Source organism: Malurus melanocephalus, unplaced genomic scaffold (genome assembly GCF_030028575.1).
Source record: "Malurus melanocephalus ecotype Western Australia unplaced genomic scaffold, MMel_1.1 scaffold_382, whole genome shotgun sequence".
Taxonomy (NCBI): Eukaryota; Metazoa; Chordata; class Aves; order Passeriformes; family Maluridae; genus Malurus; species Malurus melanocephalus.
This window is the reverse complement of record NW_026623614.1, coordinates 5,457-24,473: the sequence shown is the minus strand read 5'-3', so window position 1 is coordinate 24,473 and position 19,017 is coordinate 5,457. Positions and strand designations below refer to the sequence as shown.

Genomic DNA, 19,017 nt, shown 5'->3' with positions numbered 1-19,017 from the left:
GGGAAGGGGGAACAGGATAGGCTCAATGTCCGTGCACAGTCCTGTTCATTCAGGGATGAGTCGATGAACAGAGGGGAGAGGCAGCAGAACGTCCGACAGCAGCAAGAAGCACTTTGACGTGCCCTGCACCTGTGTGGCAACCTGAAATTTTTTTTGATGGCTTTATGGCTACAAAAGAGCTGCTGCTGTGTTGAGAGGCCACCTCCGCTGTTGAACATATGCAAGTGTCTTTGTAAACTTCAAATAAACTTTGAGGCGGGCATGTGGTACTGCTGTGGAGGAAAATACAGCACAGGGGTGCAGGGGAGCATATCTGGCCAGAGACCCTGGAGCTCTAACACCAAGGAATCGCCGCCACCAGCCGACCGCTGCTGCTTTGGGTTTTGACTGTCGGGAGGTGATCAAAACTCGTGTTACCTGTCCTCCACTGCGAGTGGCACAGTCGGGAGCAGACGAGCCGAAAGGTCCCGCCTTGGTGGTGTGCCTGCGTGCCTGGTGGCAACGCGGCAGTGACCCCTGGCAGAAAAGAGCGTGACGTGAGGAGAAAAACGTCGTTAATCGGAGCTCGGAAAGCCGGTGGGGAGCTGAGCTTTTCTGATCGCGGCTTTGATCCTGTTTCAGTCCCCCAAAAGAGAAGGCTTGCGGCAGCAGACGCGAGGATCCCCGTACATTCAGACCGGGTGCCGCAGCCTGGCCGCAGGCACGGGGCGGAGCAGCGGGCGGTGGGTACTCGGGGGGCCCCGCCGGGCCGCGGGGGGCGCGCGCGCTCCGCCGCTCCGGAAGGAAAGAGGAGGCGGCGGGTGCGCTTGCGGGGCGGCGGGGCTGCGGCGGGGCCACGTGCGCTCGGTGCCGCGAGCGAGGCGGCGCCGCAGCCCGCCCGCTATGCCCGCCGCGCCGCCGTGAGGCCCGCGCGCCGCGCCATGGGGCCGGACCTAGGCTGGGCCGCGCTGGTGGTGCTCTTCGCCGCCTCTCTGCTCACCGTGGCGGCCTGGCTGCTGCAGTACTGGCGGTCCGCGGCCCTGCGAGCGCCACGGCGGCGCGCGGCGGCTGCGGAGGAGGCCGGAGCCCGGGCGCTGCTCGCGGCACTTCTCGCACTCAGGTCCCTACGGGAGCAGTGGCAGCGAGCTTGGGTGCGAGCTCTGAACAGCCAGGCACGCCGTCACGGGGTACGGCGGGTTTCGAGCGGGGGAGCACGGGGAAAGGCAGCGAGGTGACGCGGGCCCTCCCGCCTGCTCTTTGTTGCCGGGACAGATCTTCCTCAGCGGGCGCTCCGGCCGGAAGAGCCGTGGGGCACCGGGAGCCTTGCGGATGGCTCAGTTCGACTTGCGCGGGAGTGCGCCGTGGTGCGCGAGCGCGGAAAGGGCAGACTGGGTTATCGCGCTTCATTTAACGCGGGTTGGGGCAGTGCTGTAGTCACTCTGGGATTTCCACAGGAATCTCTTCGAAAGTATCTGACGTTTATTTTCTTTAATCTCTCAGTATTGCCGTTGTAATATCTGTCGTTTTAAAGTTCACGCAGGAGAATATGCTTTCGTGATTCCGTATGGAAATAATTGAAGTGTAGCTTGTGGTGCCTGCAAGGCAGGTACTTAACGTGCGCAGAAGCTGTGGTCCAAAGCACTCCAAAGTCTATTGCAATCACCTTTTTCCTGACGTGTGTGTGGGAAAGGGGTTCCCTTTCCGTTAAGTTGTATAGGAAAATCAAGAGCTAAAAAAGGTTAGTGTGAAGCTAACATGTTTTGAGCCTCGGGTTTAAGATAGCACAGGGCACACTGACTCCTTCATGAGGATCTCTTGGTCTCTCTCCCCAGCAGAACTCCTAAACTAAGCTGGAATATCAGGCTCCAGGAATGACAAGCATGTGGGCTGAGGGGTGCAGGGGGATGCCTAGACGGTATGTGTAAGTGTAAAAAGGAAAAGCAAAAATCATCAGGCATCAGGAGAGGTGCTCTGTGTCTGTGTTAGAAGGAGGACATGCAACTGGACTAGTTTTTGTGGGCAAGCAGTACTTCAGGTTGTAGTATTTATGCCTGTCAGATTAGTGTCCTAGAGGCTTTTCTGCCCCTCATCTGGGTCTGTGTAGCACAGAGGTGGCAGTGCAGTCTCATTTGCTTGAGAAGACTGTGGCTTCCTGAACTTCTGTAATCTCTTTTTGATTGTTCTGGCCCTAAAATGCAATAACTTTGGCAAATCGTCATGTCCTAGTGCCCAGATTTCCTGCTTTCTCTGTCTCTTTGTCTCTGGTGAGCAGAGGGAATCCTGGAGGGCTAAATTTTGTGGAGGGATGCTCTCAAAGTCTTTATCTTGGTCTTATATTTGTAGAGAAGTGTTATCTGTACAGAACTGGTCTTGAAATAATGGGAGATCCTCAAATGATGAGGGATGCCTCCGCAGTAGAGATTATAATCTTAAGAAACCAGAAGAGGGTGGAAAAAAAAGGAACGAGTTTAGCACAGGAACTGAYGTACCAAATGATGATGATGTGGATTTTGTGGATTTGGGTGACTGCTATCTAGAACAATTTTCCATCCTCATTTGGGCTTACCTGTCTGAAATTAATATAGAATTTGTCAATTCTAGCCTTAACCGGAGACCTTGTTTCCTTTCTCTGTATGACAAGCCCAGGTGGGTAGAATTGTGGTGTGCAATGGTTCTGGGTGCTAGCTGTATTTGTGGATACAGATTGGAGTGTCTCTGGGTCCTCACGTCATTCAATCTCTTTGAAACTGTCTGGGCTACTCTGACTGCTGGGAGCTAACAGAGTTTTCTCTTTGTAGAGTTCAGTGCAGATCACATTTGAAGAGGGTCCTCAGTTACCGCAAGCTGCAAATATAAGTTGTGTGACATGCAAGGGACAGTCGGACCACAGCATGGTAAGGCTTTGCTGTTCTGAATCGTACAGTGCGGGCTTTCTCTATTCATGGTGTGTTCTATGGAGMCTGCTGAGGCCTTTGTGATGCAGCTGGTGGAACCAGGAGAGTTTTGTGTGAGGTCTGCTGAGTTGGGAGGCCTGTCTCCTGTTTGGAGGCTCTGGAGCTGCACATCGATGAGCTCTGTGAAGGAGGATGTGTTGGTTGAGCCGGGGTATATGAATGCTGAACCCAAACATCAGGGTCCTATAGTCCTGCAGTGGAGAGCAGAAGAGAGCTCCTGTCACCTGTGTGTCTTTACTGCATCATTTACAGGGTCTGAAGCGGCAGGTTTGCAGCGTGGAACTTTGGGAGAGTCACACGGCTGCCTATGGCCAGGATATAAACTCGGCTTTTCTCTCTAGGTGCTGTGCTGCCATCTGTCAGCTGAAGCTGTGAAATTCCCTGTCTCTGTTACTCAGCAGTCTCCAGTTGCTGTTTCAGTGGACACATATCATGTCACTTTGGCTGTGCTGCAGGCTCAGGTAAGGGTTATTAGAAGTTAGATATTGATCTTACTCTTTCATCTAGTCCCACACTGATGGAGGAAGGAGGACCAGAGTGCAAATAAAGGGCTGGAAGAAACAGTGTGCAGTCACTGACATTTGACATGGTCCAAATATTCCCCATCTGCATGCCGTGTCTTGTTTTCTGAGTCTTCGTCTGTAGATTTTGGTTCTGAAACGTAGCTGTTAGAAAATCCAGAGTTTTGAGACATGGCGTCATTGTGTATTGTTCTTAAATGGGTATTTAAGCAGCAAGAAGTCCAGAGAATTCAATTCCCCTGATGGCATAAAGGAAAGGGAAAGGTATGTCCTGTGTAAATGTAAAAGTATGGTGTCCTGGTAGTGGGTGTGAAAAAGAAATCCATTATGAGGATTAGGTTGCGTGTCAGTTCCCCTTATTACATTCACAAGAGCATGACAGAGCTTTTTGTGTATGTTGAATATTGGAGATGCTTTTTCTAGGAAAGAAACTCTGAAATCACAATAGGTGGTAACTCCATAGTTGCTTCCTGTCTGGAATGTGGTTTTGTTTCCATTGTGATGAAGGATGTGACCCTGGAGATGGTATCTTGCTTGGAGGCGGTGTGCTCATATGTGCACCAAAAAAAAAAACCAAAAAAAAAAAGACTGCAAAATCAGAAGTAACTCAGTGGTAGCAGAAGCCAATCCCATTCTGTTGGTGGTATTGCAGTTTGAATGTTGTTCTGGAATGCTTTTGCTCTCAGAAGCTTTATTGTAATTTTCACCCTTCTTTTATCAGGTCATGCATTTAGTTTTTAATTTGTACTTCTATTCTGTGGATGTTTAAACAGCTGCTCTCTCTATTTAGGATTTAGTGTGCCTGCTGCCAGTCCAGTTATGGGCAGCAACTGCAGTTGCTTTTCATCTCTTTCTTATGTCTCATCCAATTGCTTTTCTACTCACTGACATTTTCTAGGTCTCCTTGTCTGCACCTGCTGAAATTTTGGGTCAATTGTTTGTGTAAGAAATTGTGGATGGTATTCTAATTGAGGTCTTGCTGCTRCTTCTTTATGAAATGCTGCTTAGGTTACCACATGCCTGCATGTGTTTTGGAATATTTCAAGTTCTGTGTTTCCAATTGTACCCTGTCTATTCTGCACACCGCATGCTAGTTACCTACCTGGTTACCGTGTCTCACATCCGTTGCTTTTGTCCGATGACCTTCTGTGTTGTCGGTGAATGTTAGCGTGGCAATTGAGAGCTATGTTGAATTTTGTCACCCAGTTACTAGAGCTCTCAGTTCAGGGTGTCTTCCTGTGTGGTTCTATCTCCATCTGTCAAAATGATGCTTTTATGGGTACATGGGTGTGAAATTTTTCAACTGCAGCTAAACTACAAGGTGATGTACAGTCTAGTTTGTTGTTGCAGACCTGGATGAGTCTTCGACCTGAAGATGACCTAGAGATGTATTGATAACTTATAAATGGTTGTGCTTACATTTGGCAATAGTTAATTGGTGTAGCTCGGTAGATATCATGTGTTGTCGCCCAATTGGGCACTTTCGGATTGTTCTACAGGCTTTTTCTTCAGTAAGAGAAATGATGGATCGTTTTTCCCTCTGATGGTGTCTGGGCGTCCAACAGCAGTGAGGAGGCCAGATGTCACTATGCAGTGATGATGCTTCTGCGGCTGCTTCCTCCTGTAGGCCTGAGAGCACTTGGGTTCTTATGTTCTGTTTTTCACCGTTGCAGTAGTGTGAGGGCCTTTCACTCGCAGAGTTTGTAATCACCTAATGTAAACAGAAACTGTTCCTGACCAAGGATATTTGTTCTGGGCCAGTTGGAGATCTGCTTGGAGGAGGTACAGAATGAGGGCCTCCTAGTGTCGTGGACATTCAAGGACAAACCAGACCTGGACCTTTTGGTTCTTCCACGACTTGAGCTTCCTGAGGTGAGTGGCTAGCAGTGGGAAGCTGACCTGGAGTGGAGGAAGGGAGGAAGGAGTAGAAACAACGAGAAGGCAGGCTGCTGTGGAGAAAGCTTGGCAACTTGTTGTCATGGCCCTATAGGGCAGTAGAGGGGATTCTTTCATCCTGGAATCAATACTAGCTTAATCATGTCAAAACAATATCCTTAAGAGGCCTGACGTGGTACCAGTATCTATTAGGTACTGGAATCTATTAGTTTCTGTCTGTGTAGGTTCCTCCTGCTGTTATCAGGTGTAGAGCTGCAAAACAAGCTGGGTTGCCACTTTTTCTTTGTGTGAGGTGGTGTCTGTTGTTGTTGTGTTGGTTTGTTTTTGTTTGTTATGTTTGGTTGGGTTTTAAAAGAGATTGATTAACATTGAAGAGATTAAAGTGGGGAACCCACAGGTTAGGAGTTTTAATGAACAGAAGTGGGTGTGCTTGTACCTCCACGGTCCAGATAGCTTGGTTGATTTGTTGTTTTATTGACACCCTTGTTACTTTATCCCGAGTAGATGTAGGAATTTGGCTGTTTTCCCAGAAGTGTGATAGCACCATGTCCTGAGGTGGTGAGCATGTGACAAAGTATTAAAGCCGTATTGTAAAAATTTGGGTAGATGGACTAGAGGGGCTTAGTTTGCCTCATTTAGAGAGCTTGCATTTGTCTGCGGCTGCCAGACACAAGCTTTAAGCACTGAGGACAGCAAGTATGGGACATGGGAAGAGTATCTGGTAGTTTATTACTGGGAGAATGACTGTGTAGCATGTCAGAGACTTAAGAGGAACTGTAAATGTGTCCTTTTCTTTATGACTCTCCTGCATTTCCTCTTGGTTTGTGGAGAGAAGGATGAAGGGATAGTGGATCTGTCCACTATAAAGGATCTGATCGAGGATACCATTGTCAGCACTCGGCCAGCCATGACGGTGAATCTGATGGCCTGCACCGGTGGAGCCAGTGTGGTAAGGCGCTCTCCTTGTGTCACTCTTGTGCTTCAAACACAGGCCCCAAAACACTTCTGAGAGCTGTGGCTCGTGCAGGAATTCAAGGGTAGAGTCTCACTTCCGGGAGACACCTGAAACCTGACGTGCAGTGTGATAGGAGTTTGGGTACTGCGACATGGCACATAGGGATCATTAGAAGTTGCTCCCAAGGGCAGCTCCTTCTACCTTTTTTCTTGAGTGCTCATTGTTGGTCCTGTACTTGTGGAGCTGAACTGCCTGAGGTACATCTCTGGCAGTCTCTTTTGCTTTGAATACCAAGGCTCTGTCCAGGGCAGCCTTTGCAGGTGAGGAATGGTCCATGATGTGCCATCATCAGTTGTCCATCTGGTAGCCAGCAAACTTGTTCTTGCCTGTCTCCTTTTTTGTCTGCCTTAAACTTCCCATCTGAAGTAACAGGAGGGCCCACTGGAGGTCAATAGCTTGGGAAACCTGCAGCCGCTCTTGATGGCTTTGCGGGTATTCCCCTGTGTTGGTGTGGAGCTACTTAGCAGATACAGGGACAACGTGTCTTACTGCTGTCTGCTGGCAAGTGAACGGTAAAGGTATCGGTTTCGCTCTCATCAYTCCTCAGGTACCCAGCAATAAGTTGACTCAAGAGTCCCCGTCCGGAGTAGCAGCAGTCCCTCTGGGTTCTAAGCTGTTGCTTCGGAATCTTCGAGTGGTGAACTTGGGCTGCCAGGGGAAGGGAGGTAAGCGTGAAAACAATGCTGATCCACAGAGGCAAGTGTGCAGGTGGCAAGATTGGAGCGAGTGGATGTTTTGAGTGGGTTTGAATGGAAAAGAGGGGTGAGTGCCTGCCAAACCATTGCCTCTTGCTGACGAGTGCGCATGTGCCCTCTGTCCCTCTGTTGCAGGAGTTGGGGAGATACGCTGCGTGGCAGAGTTAGACAGCCCCCCGCAGCAGAAGTGGACGAGGCCAATGACAGGTGGCAGTGTTCGTGCTGCAGGAGAGATGGAGTGGAATGACGAGTTCTTTCTGTAAGTGTCAGCTCTCTTTCCCTGTCGCTGGCACAGTGTAGGTGCACTGGCATTGTCTCTGGGTATCATTACCGTGCTGCAGTGCGAAGGTGATGTCTGCAACACGGGTCAGTGTCCATTCATGCTGCCCCCGTGCTGGGCTGCTGATTCTGGCAATTGGCCCCAGTTTGCCTATGTATTTTGCGCCTTCCTGGACTCTCTGTATTTGAACCAGGTGGGCAGAAATGCTTACTGAAGGAGTGGCAGTGTCTCGGTTTGAAAGACAGGTGTTTGCCAATGAAGGCAGGGACCCCCCTTGGAGTGGTGGATATGACACCCCTTCCCTCTGAATTATTATAGCTTTGAAAAAAAATCACGGGCTTTCAGGCAAGAACATGGGTAAAAGGGAATAACAGTTTTTACTAATATGCATAACAAGGTGAAACAAGTAACAATAACAATAGCAACAACCAGCCCAGCCCCAAACCCAGTGACTGCCTTACAGAGACACAGCCTCCCCTTTGGTGCAGTTACAGTCCCAGTTTGCAGGACGGCAAAGAGASGAGCAGAAATCCCGCGGCTGCGAGACGGGACGGAGCAGAGCTCACCCCTGAAGCTGGAATCCCCGGCAAGGCACAGGAGAGAAAACCACGGTGCAGCAAGCAGGAACCCAATGAGCAGGGGTGCTGGTTTCTGCAGAAAAAAAAAAAAAAAAGGGCAGGCCAGCGAGCAGACTCCTTCTCTCATCGAAGCAGCGAAAAACAACTGCAAATCCCCCCCCCACCACACAAAAACACTCTCTCCGAGCGCTTGACAACACCGTTAAGGTGGGGCATAGGTATCATTATGTTTGTTAATCACTCAGCCATCAAAAGGATGATCTGGCAATTGGTGTATGGCAGCAACAAATGGGAAAGAAAAAATTCCCAAAGAAAGGGAACAAAAGGAGAAGAATTTTAACCCACAACAGGCAGGTGCAGTAGGGCTGTAGCATAAACAGCCTTCCAGAGCAATTGTCCTCTCAGCTTCCCCTGGCAGCCTACACAGCTCTGCAGGGTACACGAACCACAGTTCTCATTTGTGGAGTTTCGTGCTCTAGTCGTGTTCTCCACAGCAGTGCATGCTACTGCAGCCTTGGAGAGGGTGATGAGGTGTGTGAGATTTGAGGGAGAGAAGATACAGAATGAGGTTGTTGGCTCCATGGCTACTTAGAAAACAGGTCCTAACACCTGTCTATCTTCGGTTTCAACAGGGAGTTGGGACCTAAAAGCAAAGAACTGAAACTACAGGTGCTGGGGAGCAGCGACGGAGGGACAAGTGAGTACAGGCAGCCATAAGATGGATTGTGAAATGGGGACACAAAAATGGCTAAGGGGCTTACTGTGCTTTAAGCTCCGGGTGGTTCTGTGTCGCTACAACATGTGATGAGTTCTGCAAAGGATTTTTCATATTTAGCTTTATGTGAGCTTCTGACTGTGTGAGGTAATTCTGGGTTCTGTTCTTACCAAAATGGTCTGGGTCTGATCTTCAATCAGGAGGTTCCTGTGGCCTGCCCGTGTCCATTCTGAAGCAGGAAGAGGCATGCAGGATTTTCCCTCCTGTATTAGCAGAGCTTTGCATAAAGTTCTTAACTGTTCATTTGTACTCAGTCAGGGACTAATTGCAGCATCTATTTTTGATGGAGGCCCCACAATGGCAGACCTGGCAGTTGAGTGCTGTATTGTTTAAGAGGGTAGGAGAAGCAACGCCTGCCCCTTCTTCCTCATGAACCTGGGACTCTGTGGAGTTGTGGGGATCTGCTTTGTTGGCCCTTAGGGCTGCTTCCCAAAAACAGGTTGCCTTGGAGATGTCAGGGATGCTGAGGTCATGTGAAATGTTTCATTTTTCCCGTTACTTCTTGCAGACGTGCTGCTGGCATATGCCACGCTTTTGATTGATTCTTTGGGCAGACAACCATCTGGGAGACAGGTCTGCTCACTGGCCCCAGGAGCTGGACAGTCACTGACAGCTGAAGCTACCATTACATTGGAGGTGAGGTCATGACCCCACAAGATCTGCATGCTCTGGAAACGGTCGTGATGTGAGCCTCTAGCTGCAGACACTCATGTTTGGGCCTGAGCTCAGCACAGAGGACTAGCAGACCCTTATGCCATAGAGGGGTGGGGGTCCCCTGACCCTCAGTCCCTGAGCCTCCCGCTGTTGAACTGATAGTGTATTGGGGGTGGCCCCTTGGTTCCCGGACTCCTACCTTTTGTTGCCTAAATATGCCTGCCTTTTCATCTGGGAAGAAGAGCGCCCCCCTCAGCAGTGCTTTACTCTTTATAGCTGCTGTTCCAGGAATCTCCTGCATCTTTGAATACTCAGCACGCCACATCTCTGCGAACCAGCATCACCCCCACTAAGAAGGTGGAGATGGACCGGACCATCATGCCCGATGGCACTATCGTGACTACTGTCACTACAATTCAGTCCCGGCCCAAGGCAGACTGCAAACTGGGTGAGGCTGGGTGGGGCTGTGCAGATGTATTGTACAGCTGGCTGCTATGGCAGCACAGACCTAGCTGTGATATTCCGATGGCTGCTCAGGAAGACCATAGCAAAACTGTTCAGCCATCACATCTGGTTATTGCAGGCTCACACTTTACATATTGCTTCTGGCAGGTGGGGATTGGAGCATGGGCATCCTTGCTGTTCCCTTAGCGTCTTTGTGGCTGGCTGGAAACTCTTGTGTAGCCTTAGGGGAGAGAATTGAGGCAGCTCTGTTTCTGGGGGGAGGTGGGGGAGGGATGAACCTGTCTCACACCCTTTCGGTGGTGGGAGGTCTAATGCGGTTGCTGCCTCTTAACCTCTGCGTGGTGTCAGGCTAAGTGTTTAGCCATGCTTTCTCTAGTTTCTTCACTGCTGAAGAAGTTACACTGAACATACTGAATGTGGAACCAAAAGCATGTTGACCCTACTTAAGTACTGTGTCCAGCCTTGCAGCCCCATACGAAAGACATGGATCTGTTGGAGTGAATGCATAGGAGGGCTGCCAAGTTGGTCACCTACCTGCAACACCTCCCTGTGAAGAAAAAGTCAGAGAGAGTTGGAGCTGTTTAGGCTGGAGAAGAGAAGGCTCTGGGGGAGACATTATAGCAAGCAGCCTTCCAGTACCTAAAAGGAGGCCTACAGGAAGCCTGAAGAGGGATTTTTTACAAGGGCATGCAGTGACAAGACAAGGGGGAATGGCTTTGAGCTGAAGCAGGGTAGATTTATATTAGCTATTAGGAAGAAATGTTTGCCTCTGAGGATGGTGAGGCACTGGCACAGGTTGCCCTGGGAAGCTGTAGCTGCCCCATCCCTAGAAGTGTTCAAGAGCAGGCTGAATGGGGCCCTGAGCAACCTGGTCTAGTGACAGGCTGGTTGGAACTAAATGGTCTTTAAGGTCCTTTCCAGCCCAAACCATTCTGTGATTCTGACTTTTTCCCAGTAGGCTTCTTCCTGCTTTGTTGCCACAAAGCCTTACAGAGCCAGCCTTGCAGGCTCTCCAAATGCTCGCTTGAGGCTTTTTGGGGTTGTGTGTAGGGGACACAATAGGATAGCACAATAGTTGCGTAAGCTTCATCTGCACTTACTGGTATCCCTGTGTCTCTTTTGCTGTGAAGATTCACCATCGAGGTCGCCTTCCAAGGTGGAAGTGACCGAAAACAAGACAACAGTGCTTTTGGAGACCGGCTGTCCTCACAGGCACTTGCCCAGCGGTAGCCGTAAGTGCTTGGAAATTTGAGGCTCTTACTGAAGATGCTGTGTTCCTTCGTCTGTCTTAGAAAGTGGCAGCCTGAATGTGATTCACTGAACTCATTTACATTTTCTGCTGCAGAGAATGTCCAAGTACCTGAGTGAAGGTTGGGGCAAAAAGCTGGTGGTGGGATGGGGGCAGGCAAGAGACATACATTCCGCTTTGACTATCCAGTCAGGGACTGTGAGTGTTTCCTTGCTCGACAAGAACTTTTCAGGCTATCTGGACCCAAAGAACTTTGGTCACCCTGCTCTCGGGGCTCTGATTTTGTGTGGAAAAGGACATTGCAGCTATTTTGAGAGTTTGCTGTCAAAGCAAGCTCTTGGGAGTCTTTGGAAGTCTTGGTGGAGCAGGGGGTATAGTATAATGATATGCCTGGTGGGAAATGAAACTTTTCAGGTACCTAAAAAAGCCAAGAGCTGTCTGTACAGAGCTTCCTTTGTTTGGTTTATTTGGAGAGGTCTGTAATAAACTCTGTTCCCTACATTCGTATGCATGTAAGTTGCCTATTACAAGCTTCGCAATCAGCAAGAGAACTTTTGCCTCTGCTGAAGGTTGCTGCTCCAAGCATTGGTATTTTTCTTGTGCTCAGGGGATAGCCATATGCCCAATGGCTTGGATCCGGTGGCCGAGACAGCAATCAGGCAGCTAACCGAGACGAATAACAAGACCACCAAGAAGACACCAACAAAACGTAGTACACTGATCATCTCAGGAGTGTCCAAGGTCTCTGGTAGTTAGGAGATGCATTTCTAATCTGGGAGGTTGTTCTTAGGGATGCGTGCGTGAAACTAACCTGTGCTGTTGGCACCGGTGTGGGAAGGTTCCAGCACAGGTGACGGTGCTCATCAGAAGCCCTTTGCTGCTTCCCCATTAGCATTAAAAAATACCTTGCCAGTCTGCAGGGCAGCTGCCGGTGGAGGTCACAATGTGCAGCTGCAGGAAGGGAGCTGGCTGCCCTAGCTTGGTTTGAACCTTGTGGAGAATACAAGGAGTTCTCCTTGAGCTTGGCTCTGGGAGTGAGGGATGTGCAGCAGAATGCTTTGTAATCGGCCATTGTTTCAGCAGAAGAGTTTCTTTTGAACATGTCTTCATGTCTATGTGCTCTTCTAACCCCCCTTCAGGTACCTATTGCTCGAGACGAAATGGCGCTTTCTCTGGGTTATGCTGCATCTCTGGAGGCTACAGTCTGTGGGGACTCTGAGGCAGAGGGCACAGGTGATCGGATGCAYGATTCTCCCGAATTGTCACAGCCACTGGAAGCGTCACCATTGGGACAAAGGGACAGTCAGGAGCTGGATGAGACAACGCGATCAGACATCTCTGAAAGACCATCAGTGGAAGATGTTGAGTCTGAAACTGGCTCCATGGGAGCCCTTGACACCAGGAGCTTGAAAGATCACAAAGGTAAGGATGAACTGTTAGATGGTAGGTAACATGAGCCTGTACAATTATCTGTACATGAGGACAAAGTGAAGCCCAAGTTCCCCACCCAAGCGTGAGGTCTGCAGTCACCTTTCAGCATATCAAAAGAGGGAGTTTATGCAGAGGGTACACGTGACGGAATGTTTAGTGAGGCAGCTTGTTGGCATTGCAGTTGTGAACCGAGACTATGCCTTGCGTTTGGAGGCGGGGATTAGCCGACCCGCTGTGTACTTCTGCCACGCAATGCGGAAGAGGAATGCCGCATATCCGAGAATGTGGCTGGGTGTGTTACTGTTCCTGAAACTCACCAGTGCAGGCTGCTATCATGGTTTCTGTCTCCTTCCTGTCTCTGCAGTTAGCTTTCTTCGGAGCGGTACCAAGCTCATCTTCCGGAGAAGGAGCAAGCAGAAGGAAGCGGGCCTGAGTCAGTCACATGATGACTTGTCTAATGCCACCGCCAGCTCCATCACCAGAAAGAAAACTGGCAGCTTCTCTCACCGCCTCATCAAACGCTTCTCCTTCAAGTCTAAATCCAAACCCAAAGGTTGTGACAGCATATCAGCAGGTGAAAACTGAAGGAGGGAGAAGCCCATCAGATTTCTCAGAGGTTGTTTTCTAGTCTCTTGTCTTCCCACTCCATGGTATCTGTGACTTGCAGTCCAGTTTTTTTCCAACCTTGGCTGAGGGAAGACACCCCAGTGCTTTTTAACATTTGGGGAGTGGAGGTGGCAAAGGTGGGACTTAGGTTGTTTGCCTTGGCTTGGCCTTCTCTGATTGTTGCACCCCACTGTGCTCTCCCAGAACATCCAGGCGGCATGCTTATCGCCCTGGGGGCCCTAGGCACTGCAGAAGTGGCTCCGTCTGTGTAGCCGTCTGGCATCATCAGGTGCCTGACGGAAATGGGGGGCAGGTCTCTGGAGTGGTAACCTTCAGAGTTAAAATCAAGAAATTACTAGGTTAGCTACATTGCCGAGAAGTGTGGGATGTAGCCTCACTCAGCTCTTCTAGTGAGAGAGAATGATGCAGTCACTGGTGATCGAAACGCTATTATTGCTTGTGCTTGGTGCAGAGGCTGTCACCTGAGGTGCTCTGCAGGGTGATGCATTCCTGGGCTGTGAGCTGTCACAGGACAGCTGTCAGAGTTGTGGTCCTCCCCCCGGATCAGCTGCTGGAGCAGTCTGTGGTTCAGACAGCATTGAGGAACCCCTGCTTCCTTGGTGAAGGAAGGAATCTCCAGGAAGAAGGAAGATTTAACCACTGCACGAGTTTTTGTAGAAGCCTGAACCCTCACAAGAACTCCTGGTCAGTGCTGGTGATTCTGCCACGCTGTTACACAGCACTCCTTCCACATCTGTGTTGTTGAACAGGGACTGTACCAAATGCACCAGCTACTGTATGAGCAGTTCCCTTACTCTTGGGAATGGTTGGGATGTTGCCAAAGGGCTGCCAGGCTGTCTTCCAGACCTGCAGAGCGTCGGGTCGCATGCTGTCATGCTTCTTGTGCCAAGGAGTGGCACCATGGTGGGGATGGATGACGAGGAATAAGGCAAGGAATGTAGGGAAGGGCAGTCTGGTTTGCAGCCTGAAGGCACGTGGCAGAAAGAGGGAAGAGTTTACATGTTTTCACCTGTAGTAGAAGGAATGTTTCTGGATTGCATTTGGTATTTCCTTTCTTCTTGCAAACACCCTGWATAAACATAGGGCATTTCTACAGCACGTATTTGCAGAGGGAGAAGTGTGCAGGGTAACATAGAATCTTTGTGCAGGAGGAGACACCAGTTTGACATAGCCTTCTTTTGCCGGATTGGTGCGGTGCTGTCACACGCAGTTCTGTCCCTCTCAGGCACACATTTGCTCTCCAAGTCTCGGAGTCTGGTTCCAGTTTGGCATTCTCTCTAATGCACCATGCCCTCTATGACTCGTAGCTATTGCAGATTTTTTAAAATTCCTTTTAACACCATTTCAAGGTATTAGTCCTTGAAATTTGAAACCAGACGTAACTGTTTCTCTTGTGGGATGCAGTGAAGCCTTACATTAGAAATGCTGGTTTGAGTGGAAGAGCCTACTATCCACATATGGGTTAATCACAGGACCTGCCACGAATCTTATTTGATAGTCCTGTGTTCTTTTCTTTAAACTGTAAGAGCAGCTTGATCTGTCTTGGTGCGGAGTGGCTAGAGGTGAATGCCGAGGATCACCATTGTTCTTCGAAGTCAGGGATCTGAGGCTCATGTACACCAGGAGGGCTGTGAGGGTTAGCCAGTGTTGTCCTTGTCAAGGTAGATGTGAGGCAAGGAAGGCAAGGTTTGTGTCTGACAAACACATACCTAAATTCTTGACTGGCATGCTAAGGTCTGGCTTGGAGGAGAAGGTGATAGGAGAGGGAGTAAAATGTAATCTTGAGTTCCTCACTGGCCTCGGGGACCCTTTCTAGCCATGTTAAATGGGCAATTCCTGTCATGTGTCCATGGCTTTCCTGTTTTGTTCCCGTTCCAGGCTGTGCTTGCCAATGACTTGCAGTGTAGGTACTGGTTTTGATTTTGAACTTTCATGTGGCAGAAGACTCCTGCCCTGTGCTCAGCAGAATGAATGGCATGTGGGAAGCATGCCAATAGGGGCATATCTTCCCTTGAATTTATAGCAGTGTTTTTTACCACAGGCAATAATATGTGCTGCAGATCTGTGTCTGGTTAGACAGCTTGCAGAGGAAAGGGGTGTTGTCAAGTGCTGACGGAGCGCATCCCCAAAAATTAAGTCCTACATCCGCTTGTGTTTTGTACACATTTCCTGATGTTTTGTTGCTTCTCAAAGTTGTACAGCATGGAACTGATAAATGTAACCTTTAATCTTCTCGGCAGACCGTTTTACAGGGTGTTTGGCTAAAGTGCCATTTGAGGAACAGAGGGATAGCAGGGCACGGCCCTGCTGAGTGCGTTGGAAATTTTTTTGATTCTGATGCGCTTCTCATTAATTGTGTCGATCCTTTCTTCTCTTACCTGAACAAGGTGTCCTTTCTGGCCCATGGAGATGTTTTCTTCCCCCAAGCAGCGGGTGCTGGTTTTGTTAGTCCTGAGTATGTGAGCACAGGTGACTCCCCTGGTTTCTCAACGGCATGAATGGTAACAAATCTGCCTCATGGTGGAGGTGTGAGTATTGGTGTGAGAAACAATTCTAATCATCTGAGATGGAAAGGGACGATCACGTAGGGTTTTGTTCTCTAGAAGATGCAAAGATGAAGTCCCTGAGAATTTCCCCCCATTGTATTGGTGCTTTAAGAAACTTCATTTGTATTTAATCCCTGCTTGTGCTTCTGGCTTTAGGACAGAAGAAACGCTGTTTGCAATCTTCTTGCCCTGTGTAACTTCTTTCAGATACCTGTGCCGTCATCTTGGTACTGCTGTGGCCTCTCTGGCATTTCATAGTGCCTGGGACCACAGAGCAACCCCGTGAATGGTGCAGGCCACCGTCAAACTTTTTAAGCTCGAATGATCTGCAGTCGGCAGATTGTTGTCTCAGGGTAGGTTCACTGTTTGCACCTTGTGAAATTGGTCCTTGACCCAATATATGGTGGAAGATGAATAGCAGAGCGGTGGACTCGAATGCTTGGAGGCTTCTGAAGGAGTTCAGCCTGTCTATGAGGGCCTGCCTTCCAAATGCTGTGTCTTGCTACTGGCTGCACAAGCAGGAATGGTGACTTGTAAATGAAGCCAAAGTAGGTAATTTGTTGGGATTGTTTTGGTTTTTTGTTTGTTTTGGTTCGCTTGGAGGGTTTTTTGTTTGTTTGTAGGTTTTGTGGGTTGTTGGGGGTTTTTTGTTTTATTTGTTTGTTTGGCTCTTTTGGCTGACCGCATTTTCTAGAATTTACCTATGCTGTGTATTTTTGCTTATGCGAAGGAAATAGATTTATGATAGCTGTAAGTGTATTTCTGTCTGGATACATTCTTTTCCTATGTTTTGGCAAGCTTTTTAAGAGTCTGGTCATCAAAAACCCTCGGTGTTGGTCCATGAAAGATACCCGCTTGAGTGGGTGAAMAGTGGATGCAGAAAAATATTAAAGAAACCTTAAAACCTCCATGTTCTGAGGGTGCCATAGGATTTAGCATGGTGGATCTGTGATGCAAGAGGGATTGGGTGCACAGATGTGTATTTGCACCTGYTTGTAATTGTCACTCTGCAACTGCCTATACCGGTAACGGTGCAAAGTGACTGAGCATGACAGTGCCGATAGGTGGGACAGGAGAGTGGCCCTACCAGCTTCTGTGGCACTCATATCCATTTCTTGCACAGACCTCTGCAGTGCCAGACATGAGCAAGCAAGTCCAGCTCCTGCCCCTGCAAGCACCCTCATGCTGCTAATGTAGTTGAGGGTGGTTTTAGGCAGCTTGACTGAAACGGGGAAGAGCGAGGGAAGGCTGCTCGGATGGAGAGGATGTTCAGTGGAGGGGAATGTACTGAAAACTTCCTCAAACTGATTTAAGAGCACCACAGTCACGTGCCGTTTCCAGACTGGGACTGGGTGCATGGCAAATGTTTTGTTACCTTTTTTTGCTTTAGCAATGCAATAGTTCTTTTGGGTCATTCTTTACTAAATCTACAGAGAAATCATTGCTGGGTAGCTGTGGAGACAGTGGAATGTTGGGAGGGCTGTCATTTGTGTGGGGTTTCGTCTTTTTATATTGTTCTCTCCACCCCACGTCCCCTACTGCAAGGTCACCGGTGAGTGTCGTGGTGGAGGAACGTCCCAGTGGTGGTCAAACGTATGGCAAAGGTGTACTTGTGATATTGCAGCTCCTACAGGCACGACTGCTTCGCATCACCCCTTTCCTTGCTAGTAAAATATCGGACCAAATACCCACACGGAATTTGATTTAGTGCCCCTCCTTTTGTGTGCTCTTTTGTGCTGTGATGCTTTCTGTCTGGGTGGATTATTTTCACCCCATATTGTTTAGGCAGGATAAATTTGGAACTGTGTAGCTAATAATGAAAATAAAACTACTTCTTGCACCTTTGTAAATCTTGAAGAAGAATTCTATTGCTGTGTAATTGCTGATTCTTAACTTATTAAACCACATGAGAATCAAAACCTGAGTCCGACTTCATACCTGGTGTAGTGCTGTGGCTTTTCCTCCAACCTGTCCCTGTATCCCATAAATTCTTGTACTTAAATGATGGCAAACTGTGTATACCCAAGCAAGGGTTTATAATGCACTGAAACATTTAAATGTGAGGGGGTAAACCGAGGCTCTTTCACTCTGGGTTAGCACATAGGAAAAATACCAGCAGTGGAGGAGAAGCTGAGCAGGGTATCAGAGAGGTTATTTGGGTCCTCCCAAAAAGAGGAGGTTACAGCCCAGAAATGCTTGGATGTTAAGGGGATGTGTTTGTGCAAAAAGTACTAAAAGGTTTTCTTTCTAATCTTTACTCTATAAATTACTAAGAGTAGTAAAAAAAGAAAAAAATTAAAATATATTTCAGAATACATTCCTGTATCACCTTTTTTTTTAATACTGGATTTTTGAGTATGAGAAATTCTAAATATATACCTTTTAAATATGGAAATACAACTTTTGTATATACAAATTAAACAAYGGCTTGAACATGGAAGAAGATTTGTAGTAGCTGTAAACCGTAAGCGTCCTTGTAAGTGTTCTGTACCCTGCTTATGCAAAGCTCCTGCAGAAATGTCCCTGGCTTCCCTGCCAGAGCCACCTCCTCGGGGAGACCAGGTGGCAGACTGGCGTCAGCACAGGACCCGAGGCTGCTGCAGCGGCCCCGGTGCCAGGTGTAAAGCAAAGCCCTCTGTGGCACGGCAAGCACATAATGTTTGTAGTCTAAAAAGTGGTAGCGAACAGAACGGGGGGGCAAAAGGTGCTGCAGGGCACAGAACATCGCACCGAGAAAATGCTGAAGGAAAAGCTCTCGTGCCAAGGGACAGCACCTGAGAAAGCAGGTCAGCGTGCGGGGTCCCAGGGGGAAATTGCCTCTTTCATCTCATTAGTCCCTCCCCAGGGCCCCCAGTCCCTGCACAATGCCCTCAGAAAAGAGAAGGGTTATTAAGAGGAAAAGAGTTTAAACTGAGAGTAGAAACTTCCCTTACCATTATTGTCTGGGTCCAAATTGAGCGGGAACACCTTTTCCCTGTGATTGTAATGATGGCACTTGAAGGCAACCCTGCCTTTCCCATGCATTAGGGGTATAAAGCAGATTTGGGGGTGAGAGCGGCTGTGGGGACTGGTGTCTGGGTAATCTTTATCAGTTTCTATGGGTCAGAAACACCTCTGCCTTTCAGAAGGCACTGCAGCTTATCTTTGTGTATGAGTCCCTGGAATTTGACGATTTCTCTAATAAACCTTGGCCACCTACACGGAGGTCTCCCAGTCCCGTGCCAGACCAAGCCTGGCACCTGCAGCTAGGTGCTGGCTGCCGAGGCTCTTAGCAGCCWCACCTCTGGATGAGGAGCAGTGCAGCCAAGTGAGATGCAGTTACAACCGTTGCCCTGGTCTAATCTGTGCACAC

At 48.8% G+C, this 19,017-nt stretch overlaps 1 protein-coding gene across 1 annotated transcript; it reads left to right on the top strand.

Moving 5' to 3' along the window:
• Window positions 1-845: 845 nt before the first annotated feature.
• C2CD2L (C2CD2 like) lies at window positions 846-19,011 on the top strand. The gene is made up of 15 exons (XM_057379039.1): window positions 846-1,166; window positions 2,778-2,873; window positions 3,275-3,394; window positions 5,216-5,326; window positions 6,186-6,299; window positions 6,913-7,030; window positions 7,196-7,319; window positions 8,551-8,615; window positions 9,202-9,329; window positions 9,624-9,795; window positions 10,943-11,044; window positions 11,669-11,802; window positions 12,201-12,483; window positions 12,857-13,066; window positions 13,571-19,011. The coding sequence occupies exons 1-15, from the start codon at window positions 921-923 to the stop codon at window positions 13,582-13,584; spliced, it is 2,037 nt and encodes a 678-aa protein (XP_057235022.1). The 5' UTR covers window positions 846-920; the 3' UTR covers window positions 13,585-19,011.
• Window positions 19,012-19,017: the final 6 nt, after the last annotated feature.